Genomic DNA, 14,026 nt, shown 5'->3' with positions numbered 1-14,026 from the left:
AGAAGGGAAGAATAAAGAGAGGAAGAGAATCATCAGCGTGTGGTTGCCTCTTGCACGCCCCCTACTGGGGACCTGGCCCGTAACTGACGCACTTGCCCTAGATTGGGAATCAAACTGGCAACCCCTTGGTTCGCAGGCCAGCACTCAATCCACTGAGCCACACCAGTCAAGGGTGACAAGCTAGAATATTTACATTGGCAAATTAAACAAGTCAATGAAGTCTTAGCTCATTTGTGTTACTCAAAATGGCCTGTTTCCAAGACAGTTCACAGAACTAAAACCATTCTAGTTTACTAAATTATTGGTTCACCACTGTGAGTAGACTTAACAGTCATATCCTCCCACTGCATGCCACAGAACTCAAGAGTTTAATGTGAACTGGCATGCACAGGTAAACAAATACATGACAGGAAGTCTGCACCCACAGGGAACTAAGGACCAAGGTCCCACTCCAGATGAGCTTATAACCTGATTCAGGATTCTAATTAAGTTTTCAACTCAATTTTTAAAAATCATTCATTCATTCATAAACAGAGGGGAAGGGAGGGAGAAAGAAAGGGTCAGAAACATCAATGTGTGGTTGCTTCTTGAGCACCCCTCACTGGGACCCTGGCCCACAACTCAGGTCTGTGCCCTGACTGGGAATCGAACCAGCGACCCCTTTGGGTCACAGGCACTCAATCCACTGAGCCACACCAGCCAGGTTCCCAGTGAGGGGCGTTCAAGAAGCAACCACACAATGATGTTTTTGACCATATTTATCAATGCAAAAACTTCTTACCTTTCTGCCACAACAATATCCAAGGCTTTGCATGACTGGGTCAATTTCTTGTTCAAAGACCTCAGACAGCTTGGAGCAGTATTTGTACACCCGCGATGTTTTCCGATTATATAACCAGGCATTGTTGAACATAAGCCAAATGTCGTCCACATACTGCCAGGGCTCCTGATACTGTCCAGTGTCTAACTTCCTCTTGATGGTAGAAAGATCCATGGGGCTCTTTACAATATCAAAGTAATCCTAGGACACGTGACACCAAACAACATTACCCAAATTATTTAAGGTAGATGGCGTACCTTCCTATCATCAACACTAATTTTCCAGGCAACGTTGAGTTTCTGACCTGTCCATATTTCTGAAGGGTTCACTGATATCCAACACTTCTATTTTTTTTTAATATTTTATTTATTTATTTTTAGAGAGGGAAGGGAGGGGGAGAGAGAGAGAGAGAGAGAGAGAGAGAGAGAGAGAGAGAGAGAGATATCAATGTGCGGTTGCTGGAGGTTATGGCCTGCAACCCAGGAATGTACCCTGGCTGGGAATCGAACCTGGGACACTTTGGTTCCCAGCCCGCGCTCCATCCACTGAGCTACGCCAGCCAGGGCTTCCAACACTTCTTTAAATCATTAGTCTACAGAGATATGAAGCATCTCAGAGGGCAGAGGGAATAAAAGAGCTGCCACAGTGCCTTTCCATGTGGCAGGCTGACGGTCTACTGGAGCAGTTCCAGGTGCTGTGCCGCACAGTATCTGTGAGGTCAGTTCAAAGCCCCTTAACATTTTAGTACTACAAAGAACCTACAGACAAGGAAATTCAGTCCAGAGAACATCAGTGATCCATCCAGAGCCACAGAAAATATTGGGGTGGGGGGAGTTCCTAATGGATTTCGGGTCCATGAAGCACTCTATTGCCTTACTCAGCATCACTTAAAATGCTCAGACAAGACCTGCTAGCCTGGTATGTAAAGGCAACTTTAGAAGCAGATGAAGCTAATTTGGGTCTATTCTATCATGAATCACTGCTATTCAAGTGACAAAAATAAACTCTATGACCCAAGAATCACATTCCTAGGTATTTATCCAAGAGATAGAAAAACACACCACAAAAATTTGCACACAAATATTCATAGCAGGACTAGTGCCACCAGTCAAAAACATGTGTAAATTATCCAAATTGTATCAACAAAAGAATGGGTAAAGACAATGTGGTATAGCCACACAAAGAAATATTGCTTGGCCATAAAAAGAAATGAAATATTGTCTTTTGCTACAAAATGGATGAACCTTGAAAACATTATGCTAAGTGAAAGAAGCCAGTTACAAAGAGCCACATACGGCATGACCCCATTTAATGCAGTGACCAGAACAGACAAGTCCAGAGACAGAAAGCAGACTAATGGTTGGCTGCAGGTAGTGGCAGTGGAGGTTGTGAAGGAAACGGGGAGTGACTGCTTACGGAGATGGGGGTCCTTTCGTGGGCTAGTAAAAATGATCCCAAACTGACTGTGGTGATGGTTACACAATTCTGTGAATACAGAAAACCCACTAAATTGTACAATTTGAGAGAATGACCTGTGCAATGTGTGAATCATGTCTGAGTGATGATGATAATAAAACACCACCACCGCCACAATCAAAAGTACCACCACATACTTACAGGGATTCCTAGAAGCTGAGGGTCCACAGGCTGACGAAAGGGAAGGGATTCTGGATCCTGTCGGTAAAGTGCCTCCAATGTTGGCATCAGTGCCTGACGCAATTCTTCTGGCTTGAAAACTGAAAAGAGTACATCTGAAATTAGTTATCAATTAAGCAAAGACAGGAAAAAAGGTTCAAGTCAAAACTATGAAAATCTCTCAAGAATCATAAGACACAAAGTTGCCTACATTGTCCTCATGGAAATATCACTAAGGGGCACCTTCCTGTTTCTAACTCCCGGTCCGCTTCGGGGGGACCTTCAAAATGCCATGCCCGACTGCCTTTAAACACCTTTAATGGCTCAGTTCATTTTGCAGTCCAAAACTTAGTTAAGATGGTCTTGACCGAGCAAAGAATCTCAAACCTTCCAAAAATTTATGAAGAGACTTTCAAAATATTTCAAAAGATACTGGTGATAGGATGGGGATGCTACCAAACAAGAATGGAACGAATTCATTCAGTCATATCGGTATTCAACAAGCCAGAAATCAGACCTGGCACTGTATTACCAGTGAAGGTATCAGAAGCACTGAAGAGTCCCCCATTATGTTTTAGAGCTTAGGAGGAAGACGTAGTTACAATTTTAACTGCAAATGTTAGGTTTATAGTCCAAGGAAGCAGAACTAAATGGTTATTGCTGGAACAGTAGACTCAGCTGACCAAATTGTGTCCAAATGCATTTTCAGTATGTTTCCCTAAAGTCAGGAAAGACTTGCAGGTGTGTCCTAAGTGGAATCAATTTAGTCCGTCGTACAAGGAGGTAGTCATTAAGGGTCTAGTATTGAGCCTTTTTTTTTTTAAGAGAGATTTTATTTATTTTTAGAGAGGGGAGGAAGAGAAAGCGAGCGAGAGTGAAAGTGAGAGCAAGAGAGAGAGAGAGAAACATCAATGTGCAGTTGCTGGGGGCCGTGGCCTGCAACCCAGGCATGTGCCCTGACTGGGAATCGAACCTGCAATGCTTTGGTTCGCAGCCCACGCTCAATCCACTGAGCTACACCAGCCAGGGCTAGTTTTGAGCTTTAAAAACACATTTGAGCAGAGACCTTGTTATTTCTACTATTTATGAATTAATTTTACCTTCAGGAGGGTATGTATTTTATCACTTTAGGTATTTTCACCTCATTGTGGGGGCTGCCATGGGAAAAAAAAATCAGACAAACGGGGGAGAGGCTTCTTTGTCTCTCATACTTAATCATACTCAAACAGAATTTCAGCAAACCTGGGAAGTTAGCTAGGTTTTTAATTTTTTTAATTATTGACTTTTTAGGGAAAGTGAAGAAGGGAGAGGGAGAAATAGAGACTATTTCTGCTGACTGTCGTTCCACTAATTTATACAACTCATTTGGTTGCTTCTTGTATGTGCCCTGACTGGGGATGGAACCCACAACCTTGGTGTATTGGGACGATGCTTTAACCAACTATGTACCAGCCAGTACGAGATGAGCTGTTCTAAAGAGAGAATCCTACTAGTAAGACCAGGTTTGCTGCAGCCTACTTTAAAGTAACACGTCGTACAACCTTATTTTTAAATGAAAATAATTTTTGTAACCCCAACATTTTAAAGCACATTGTATTAATGATACATCATCTCTAGGAGCCAGGAGACTCACTCTTGAGGTAAGTCCTCAGTGTGTCACTGAAGGGGTCACCAGAGCTGCAGTTAGTTCTCGCCTTAAACTAGTTAATTTCTGTGGGAAATGCTTGAATTTAACACTGTGTTAAGCAGTGCTGCTTACTCGACTTGATTAACCAATGTGCAGCAAAATGGTTCAAAACCAACTTCTCTACTAAACCACCTGGCTCACGTACTGGCTGAGTAAGTTGGGGCCAGTTACTTAATCTCACTGAGCTTCAGCTTTCTGGGCTGTATAATGGGATCAACAGCCTCAGAGTTTTTGTGAACTTGTCAGATGCGAGAATTCAGGTGTGTGACGACAGTGCCTGGTGCACAGTAGGTTAACAATAAATTGCTATTATTTTCTGCATTCCGCGAATTGGTTAATTTCCTTCCTCTGAAAAAGACAATTTTGATAGGGTGTTATAACCAGCCAACCCTGAAGAAATGATGGGAATGATTGACCCAGTGATTCCAGGAAGTTATATACCTTAAACAAACAAAATCAATATATTATTTTCCAATATTAGTTAATGAAGAGACCAGGCCAAGGGCTCCAAGACTAATGAAATCACATTCAAGTCCATTTCCAAGGCCCAAGGAGCCCGAAGCCTGATCCCATTCTTCTCAAGCTCTTTGGTTTTTCCCCGCCTCCAAGAACACAGAGCTTAAGAAACTTACTCTTCTTCTTTGACTGTCCTGGGGCTGGAGAGGACTGGGTAACTGAAGTACTTGGCTGGTCTTCCTCCTCTTTTGCTTCCGTTTTTAATTCAGTGCTTCTCTCTTCTGTCTCTGTGGGTTCCACTTTACAATCTTCCACTTTAGTCTAAAAGGCAAGATAAGTTGTTTTGGTATTCTAAAGACATGCAACAGGATGCAGGAAGATCCCTGTCTTATTTCCACCCCCTTGCCTCCCGGTGGACATATCTAAAGACCCTTTTCTTGCATGGAAATCAATGAAATGAGTATCAGAATACTTCCCTGTTAACATGTTTAATTCGATTCCTAGACTGAGTTCCTAACCAAATAACAGTAACTGCCCTACTCTCACCTCCGGAATATCCTCTGGCTGAGAATCTGCTGGTTCTGGCTGATCCACTTCCATTTTAGTCTCCACTTTCACTTCCTGTGAAGGCTGCTTCTCAGAAATGGCCTGAGAATTCACTTCTGTGCTACTAGTAGATGGAGGGTTTGATACCTGCCCCTCAATGCTTACAGCTGGCTGAGAAAGCTAAGCAGAGAGAGGGGGGAAAAACACAAAAAGTTTGCCAATTATACAACCAGAATTTAAGCTACACAACAGGATGGCATGGTTAACCATCTATTTCTAGGCTGTTATAATTATATCCACTTACTGTGCTTTCACTTACACTTGTCTATTTCACCCCCTTGTAGTCAATTATGCTTTTAGAACAGGAGATTAAAGACTTAAAAATATGGGCTGACTGGCTGCACACAGAAGAACCATCAGTGGGCTCTGTGGTGACCATCACTTTGTGGCAGTGTGTGAGGGGTGGAGGTTTCAGATGGCTGCTGAGAGGAGCTCACACTTACAGAGAAATGGAAAGAAAAGAAAGGATGACTGACTATCTAATTTTGTTTGTAACGTCTCATTAGGAAAAGTTTCAAATGTCCAGAAAGGTAGACTATACTGAACCCTCATACTGAGTAGCTGCTTGGAACAATAACAATCTAATGGCTTAACTGTCCATTCTCTACATTTTTCCTGTCTTCCAATAAAAATTCTCATAAGGAGAGGTTGGTATTTTCAGGAACTACCTTATATACAATAAAATCAAGTTTCCTTTCTGCACACTGCCCTTTCTTGCCCATCAGACGCCAGGGTAAACCAGTCACTAACAAACAGTGTTTATAGTAGCTGTGACTAATGGGTTTTCTCAGTTCAGCAACATGACAGAGAATGAAAACAGTAGTATCAGTGATCAAGAAGGTTCTAAGCCTTCACACACAGAATTGTATCAGCAAGGATGCAACTATTAGATGTGAATTTAGATGTCCATGATATATATAACACAAGGAAGCTGCAAGTTGTTCCAGGCCCATATCTTTCTCATCTTAGATCATAACTGTCTAACCTTGGCCAGGACCACAGACACTCGTAAATCCACAATTTTGTTGTTGTTCATTTGCTCTCAATATTACAGCTCAGACCATTTGAAAAAGATTCTTTAAAATTCATGTGGGTATACTAAATGTACTACTGGCTCTCCTCTTGTGATCTCCCTTACGTGCTTTGAAGCGTCAGAATACAACACAAACCACAGCAGGGTCACCATCAGACCTAAACAAAATCTTTGAACTACTTTTGTGCTAGACAGTACAAAAGGAAAAGAAAGAAAAGAAGTGAGAGAAAGAAAGAAAAAGGAAAGGAAAAGGAAAAGGAAAGGAAAGAAAATCCCCGACTGGGAAGACAACAGTAAGAGACACAGCAGCAGATCATAGAAACACCGAAGCACAGAAGTACTTTACCACCACAGAACAGCGGGAACGCCACTGCCTAAAGCCCACCCCCGCTTACTGGAGTGGCAGGCTGCGGCGGCGGCAGCGGCGCCGTCGGTGTGGGAGCAGACGCCGATGTACTCTGCTGAGAGAGAGGCTGCTGCTGCGGCTGGTCAGCTGAGGCGGCGGCAGCAAGCGAAGGCTGCACTTGGGGAGGAAGTTGCGTTGGTGGTGGCGTAGGTGTCTGCCTTGGAGGTGGATGCAGAGCCTGGGACTGTGGTCCAGGTGGCATAGCTGGAGGTGTAGGGACAGGGGCTGGAATTGCTGTTGCTGGTGGCTGCGGAGCCCCTATGCTTGGGGGTGTGTGGTGAGGGGTGGGGGTACGACTAGGTACGGGGGAGGGTGAATTCTGATGCAGAGCTGGTTGAGGGAGAGGGGGACAGTGAATGTGGCTCCCTTGAGACCCTGGAGGCATTATAGGCGAGTTCACCGGGCAGGAAGAACTGGACATTTGTGCCTGTTAAAATGAAAAAACACAGTAAGATGGCAATGAAGAGAATTAGGGAAGTATTTACATAGGCAGGTTATATGCATTTAAGGACACAAACTGATTAAACAGAAAATGGCAATGAATGCCTCCATTTTACAATATGATAAAAATCCTGTTATGGGGGAGCGGGGGAGGTGCGTATCTCTGGATAACATAGTACAATTAAATAGACTTCAAAAAACTCAGCAGAATGGCCACAGTCACCGCAGGGGCATGGAACGAGTGAGTACAGTGTTTTCTGGCCTTCATACGCTCTTTAGCTAGAGTGCTTCCTTCTGCATGGCAGTTGTCACTAGGGTTGCCTTTTAATGAGTTCACTACTAAAAAAAATGGTCAAAACTATCAATTCAATTTTCTTCTAGTTCGTTAACAATATAGCTCTATGCCACAGATTAATGTCTTCACTGTCCAGACTACGTTTATAACTGTTCTTATTAAAACCTTAAAAAAAATAATTTACTCTCACCCACTATTTGCCACTCCCCTTCCCTGTAAGAAACCCAAGCCAGCCCTGGCTGGTGTGGCTCAGAGGACTGAGTACCAGGTCCCCAGTACGGAGTGTGTGAGAGGCAACCACACACTGATGCTTCTGTCCCTGTCTCCCTCCCTTCCCCCAACTCTAGAAATAAATAAAAACATCAAAAATAAAATAAGGAAATCCATCTGTGAGACATACTTGAGACACTGGTGCTTGACCCCCAGGCGGAGGCAAAGGCATATTTGTTACACTCATCCCTTGTGTTGAGAACGGAGTCTGGGGGAGGAACTGGCTCTGACTGGAAGGCTGCTGCACGCGAGGCCCGTAGCCCAGAGGCTGCACACAAAGAGACACAGCTTCATTACAGGTGTCCTACTGGGGCGGCTGGGATCCCCAACTGCTCTGGCCCTGCCACGCGAGGGTGGGGTAGGGCAGGGAGGAAGAAAGTGGTGCAATAGCTGGCTCTCATGTCAAGATAATGGAGGAAGGCCTCATAGTTTAGATTTAAATCTAGAGAAATTACAAATTTGCTGGTACATAAATGCACTTATAACTCTAACAGAATAGAGGTATTCAGTTCTTTGCAAACTCTGTTAAGTGAGGAGAGTGAATCAAAATTTCACTAAACCTTTGCTCATGTCGGTGGTACAGTAACAGATCAAACTGGAAGACTCCATAATGGGTAAAAACAAGTAAAATCTTACAAGTTGTGGTTGAACAAGTTGTAACATTCATGGTTCACAATGAATTGTTACATTTCATTTCCAAAATTATCCCAAACAAATACAGGTCTTTAATAAAAAATTATGGCATACCAAAGGCCAAAATTTCCATAATCTAAGAAAGGTATGTGTATTACAGATTGAAATAAAGACTACATAAGACTCCTCATTAAATGTGGAAGACATTATGCCAGACTCCAAAAAAGGCTCAAGAATTAGAGGCACAAGCTAAATATGAAAGACAGGTTAAGGGTTGGAGCCAACCAACAGCTGAGAATAGGATCAGGAGCAACAAGATGCTTAGAATCCTTTTTCTCCAGTCCCAAGGACCAAGTAACTGCCCCTCCACTGCAAAAGACAGTTTCCTCCTTGGGAAAGACAGCCAATTGTGTCAAAGCATGCAAGCTACTAAACACTGAGACTCCAGGGAAAGGTGACCGGCTACTCTTATGAGCTCTCCAGAACTATGACTATGAAGAGCATTCGGAAATGTTCTCTTTCTTGTAATGTTTATTTTATGTAGATAATCAGGACAGATCTTAGCTATGTCGGATCCCATAACACACACACACACTTTAGAAACTGGTTTTTCAATTTAAAGCTTTTGTGCCATCTTGTAAGTCCTCAAATTATTGCTTACAGAGCATTCCAATTTACAGATGTACCATAATTTGACCTAACAAATCCTCCAATGTGCATTCAGGATATGACCTTTTTTCAAAACAGAGTCTACAATGTAACATTGTTCACATGGAATTCTCTTCCAAGTACATCCTTTTAATACTTCAGTGATTATTTCTGTAGGCTAAATTTCTGACAGCAATTTATAGATAAAAAAAGGTGAAAATTAAGGATTTTAGTGTTCATGTATTTATCTCATCTCTGAAACACATGGAGTCATTTAATCATGTCTGTATTAGGGCCACATACAACAGAATTATGGAAAGAGTCAAAATGAAAGATTAATCACTTACAGTTAGCTGTTTCAGCAAATGTAGACATTTTTGAAGTAGAAACAAAGAAAAAGGACACTAAAAATGTCAGGTAGAGACCAAAAGAGATTACCCAAAGAAGTCAAACTTACTGGGTTAAGAGCTCCAGGCTGAGCTAACTGTCCATGGTGCTGAAGAGGAGAGGTTTGCCGGGGTCCAATAGGGGGCTGGGGCATATTCATCTGGGGAAATTGACTTAAACCTATGAATAAGTATAAAATATTAGATCTGAATACCTTCATGAAATCAATACAAGAAAGAGTTTTTACTTCTGATTCTACATCATTTTATCAGAACAAATAGAGGAACCTGTTCTCAACTGTTAATGAATCTATTTAATTCACAGCAGCCACAGGGCATTATTAATATAAATTCCATTTTGGCCAACTGTTTTTAAATGAATGCTTGATTATTTAGTGTCTTTTGCCCCTTGACTTGCCAGCCAACCTGCTCTTTATCCTTCTCTTCCTCTCCTAGGCTCCAACTCCAAAAGGTTTTCAGATTTCTTAAGCAGGTAATTATGATACCTGCTGCTTGCCTGAGGCAAGAATCAAGGTGGGAAGCAGAATCTTGTAGTACACCAGGGACTTTGTTAAAAAAGGCCATGGTTAAAGACACGGATTTCTTCCATGACGTACCCGGTTGTGGAGTTATCCGAGGCATCATCTGGTTTGTTGGCACACTGCCACGCACCAAAGACGGATCAAGCAGGGGGCCATCTAGAAGGAAATAGAGGAATGGTCAGAAAAGTATCTTTTTCAGCCAGCTTCTTTCCCTGAAATAAAACTCCACAAAGTATTTTAGCAGTATCTTGAAGAATTCAGCCTGAATCACAAAACAATAAAAACTATGAATTAGACAGGATCCAGAAAAAATGTTAGTTCTGAAATATAGGGAAAAAACCCACAAAACCTCCAAATGGTTTTAGTACATTCCTTTATGAACTACTGTGCTTTCAGTGTTAATAGGAAAATAACATAAAATCTTAAATAAATAAATTTAGAGGAATAAAAATAAAAGTTGACTTGGCTGGTGTAGTTTTGTGGGCTGAGCCCAGGCTGCAAACTGAAGGGTCACCAGTTTGATTCCCGGTTGGGGCGCATGCCTGAGTTGCAGGCCAGGTCCCCAAGTCAGGGGCTCGAGAGGCAACCACATATTGATATTTCTCTCCCTCGCTTTCTCCTTTTCTTCCCTTCTTCCCCTCTAAGAATGGGTAAAATCTTTTTAAAAAGTTTGTAATTACAAAAAGAGCTGTAACAACATTTAATATGCCACTACCTGACTGAATTAGATGATTGGTTTGTACGCAGCAGAGCACCTCCATAGACAAGGGCCACGGACTTGGTCCGGTAACCAACTCTGACTGTGTGTACCTCAATGATACGTGTTCTTATGTACACAAGCCCACTGCGAACACTGACTTTAAATAATATACACATTATACCATACTACATCTCATGCACCTTTTAAAACAGATACAAAAAGTGTAAGAGACTAAAATATGAATACATAAAATTCGAATTTTTCTTGGATCATGTCCACATCCTCTAGCGTAGCACTTCCCAATCTCTTCCACATCACGGTGAGCGGAGGTGAGCGGAGGTGAGCGGAGTAGATAGTTCTTTCTACACACAGCACCCCTGGAAAGGACACTGTGCTCGCAGCGAACCAGCTCTGTCTCGTCTACCCCACACGCGAAGCTCCACGCACCCAAGCCTTCCACTTCAGTGTGCCACACGGCCAAGCCCACCGCTCCAGCAACTCTCGAATTTTGCTATCACTTTTGTTTAATAAAAATGATCTCACAACTAAGTGACTTACTGCAACTCAAGTTGCTAACTTCATAAAGACTTACTACTAATATTGCTCCTAATAAAATAATGCAGTCAAATTAAAACCGGAAGAATGTGAACACTTAGTCATATAATCTTTTAATTCTAACTGTGTAAGACTTACAAAATTACCTGTCTAAGCTAAGTGTAAACTATATAAAAATTTAGAGAACACAGTAAGAAGAGACAAACCTCTATCGACAGCTTTAATCTTCCACATACGCTTTATAGAAAACAGTTTTCACCTAATATATGAGGAACTTTTTCTCCTGTCAATAATATGGATTGGTACTGCAAGCCAAATGCCAGCAGGGGCCAGGCAGTTGGTATCAACGAGTAGAGGAGACTAAGCGCCCGAAACACCAGGGAACAGGGAGGACTGTGGTGAAGTAGAGACCCTGGCTCTAGTTACGGACAGCGGTGTCCCGGTGGGAGAGCGAGCCGAATCTGCTGGATCCTCCCATTTTTACAGACAGCCAGAAGCCCAGATTTTAAATTGGCGATACTAAGCAAATGGAAAAATTAGAAACATAATCCTATCGCCCACATCTGGCCTAAGCACTTTTGCCTACAACTATGATATACAGCTATAATTTTTTTTTATTGAGTGAATGGCATCAATTGTCCTGAATCTACTGTCAGCTTATAGGTAACTCATTTTTTTTTAATCACAAGAAACATCTGATGAAACATCTGAAGGAACAGTTTGATGAGAGCTTTTAAGTATTTACAGATAAATATATGTATACACATAAAACCATTAATTAAAATGTCAACCATTCATATTTAAATAAATACTCTTAATGCAAAATACACACACAGATCAGACAACCAAAAACCTCATAAAATACAACATAAGTTATACAGGTACCCTACCACCCCCACAAGAAACCAATGCTAGAAGATTAGTATTTATTTCTTCTAGAACTACTCTTTGGGAATGTGCTACAATTAAAAAAAATAAAAAAAAAATCAGATTATAATATATGTACTTGTCTGTCATCAACTTTCTCTTTAAGTTTTTAAATTTTCAAAAAATTGACTGAGGCTCTGGCTAGTGTTGCTCAGTGGACTGAGTGCCAGCCTGTGAATTGAAAGGTCACCAGTTTAATTCCCATCTTTCTCACAAAGATGTTTCTCTCCCTTTCTCTCTCTCAAAAATAAATAAAATCTTTAAAAAAATAAAAGACGACACACACACACACAACAAAAACAAAAACTTTAAAAACCGAGCTGGCTCCCGTTCAACCTTGTTAATAATCTAGTTTTTTTTTTTCGGACTGCACATATACGTTGCTCACAGTAACTTATTACAAACATCTTTCTAGACCAATACATAGACCCATATACCATAGCCATAATTTTTTATACACACACACATACACACACCATTACACAATGAATGTATTATACTTTGCAAAAAAAGAACAAAAAATAAAAAACCCCAAAGTTCAAATCTTCCATAATCCTGCCTCTTAACAATTATTTATTTATGCAAATATAAAAATTAGATAGAAATAAATTCATTCAATTTAATGCATCACACTAAATGTGAAAACTGTCATCAATAGTTTCAGGCGGACAACATAATGGTTTGGTATTTGTAGACACTGAAATGATCACCCCAGTGAGTCTAGATAACATCCCTCATCATACAGACTTAACGCTTTTTCCTTGTGACTAGAATTTAAAGATCTTCTCTCTCGGCAACTTTGTATTGCAAATGAGCAACACAGTATTAACTATGGTCACAATGCTGTTCATTACATACCCAGGACATTTACTTTATAACTGGAAGGTGTTTTGTTTTGTTTTGTTTTTTAAAATGAGAGAAAAAGATGGAGGGAGAGAGGGGCTGAGAGAGATGCACTGTGGAAACCACAACCTTTTGGTTCATGGAACAACACTACAACAAACCAGGCCCATCGGCCAGAGTTGGAAATTGTACCTTTTGAATGCCCTTCACCCATTTTGCCCATCTCTCACTCTCTGTCTCTATCAACAGCCAATAGTTCTCTGCATCTATGAGCTTGTTTTTGTTTTACAAGATCCCACATGTAAGTGAGATCACATGGTATCTTTCTCTGCCTGACTTACTTCTTTTGGCGCAATACCCTCCTCCAAGGTCCATCCATGTTGCTGCAAGCAGCAAGATATTTTTTTTTAAATTTTTATTTATTTATTTTTAGAGAGAGGGGAATGGAGGGAGAGAAACATCAATGTGTGGTTGCCTCTTATGTGGCCCCCACTGGGACCTGGCCTGCAACCCAGGCGTGTAACCTGACTGGGAACTGAACCAGCAACTCTTTGGTTTGTAGCCTGCACTCAATCCACTGAGCTACACCAGCCAGGGCATAAGATATTCTTTTTTTTTAAAAGATTTTATTTATTTATTTATTTATTTTTTTAGAGAGAGATGGGAGGGAAGAAGGGAGGCGGAGAGAGATATAGAGATAGACATAGAGATAGAGATAGATAGAGAAACATCAACGTGCGGCTGCTGGGGGCCGTGGCCTGCAACCCAGGCATGTGCCCTGATTAGGAATTGAACCTGCGATGCTTTGGTTCGCAGCCCAAGCTCAATCTACTCAGCTATGCCAGCCAGGGCAAGATATTCTTTCTTATAGCCAAACAATATTTCATTATGTGTATATATACACAAACTTACTTTATCCATAAATCCACTAACATGTTAGTTACAGCACTTTCTCCCCATACGTTGCAGAAACCCCCTTTTTGCATTTCAGTTGCATTTTTACCTTCTTGGAATAATAAAGTATAATATGCCGAAAGTGTTGCATATTTTCTTCAATCCTCAGTATTAAACAGTTACACAGAAATTTATCAGTTTTAATTTTTTTTTAGATTAGATTTATTTGTTTTTAGAGAGGGAGGGAGG

General features: G+C 41.3%; 1 protein-coding gene and 1 long non-coding RNA gene across 2 annotated transcripts in view; one reads left to right on the top strand and one right to left on the bottom strand.

Moving 5' to 3' along the window:
* Positions 1-14,026, bottom strand: part of EP300 (E1A binding protein p300) — a 69,762-nt gene that overhangs the window by 19,299 nt on the left and 36,437 nt on the right. Inside the window, exons 11-18 of the mRNA XM_028532020.2 lie at positions 9,934-10,014; positions 9,388-9,497; positions 7,780-7,917; positions 6,633-7,070; positions 5,145-5,324; positions 4,775-4,919; positions 2,438-2,556; positions 782-1,021 (exon numbers count right to left, since the gene is read on the bottom strand). Coding sequence (XP_028387821.1) covers positions 782-1,021; positions 2,438-2,556; positions 4,775-4,919; positions 5,145-5,324; positions 6,633-7,070; positions 7,780-7,917; positions 9,388-9,497; positions 9,934-10,014 — 1,451 coding nt within the window. The remainder of the gene's footprint in view (positions 1-781; positions 1,022-2,437; positions 2,557-4,774; positions 4,920-5,144; positions 5,325-6,632; positions 7,071-7,779; positions 7,918-9,387; positions 9,498-9,933; positions 10,015-14,026) is intronic.
* LOC118499196 lies at positions 2,563-3,617 on the top strand. Its single transcript, XR_004901720.1, has 2 exons — positions 2,563-3,251; positions 3,483-3,617. It is a non-coding gene; the product is annotated as an uncharacterized LOC118499196 (long non-coding RNA).

The sequence above is a fragment of the Phyllostomus discolor genome, chromosome 2 (genome assembly GCF_004126475.2).
Source record: "Phyllostomus discolor isolate MPI-MPIP mPhyDis1 chromosome 2, mPhyDis1.pri.v3, whole genome shotgun sequence".
Taxonomy (NCBI): Eukaryota; Metazoa; Chordata; class Mammalia; order Chiroptera; family Phyllostomidae; genus Phyllostomus; species Phyllostomus discolor.
Note: the sequence above shows the minus strand (reverse complement) of the source record. Positions and strands in the feature narration are given on the sequence as shown.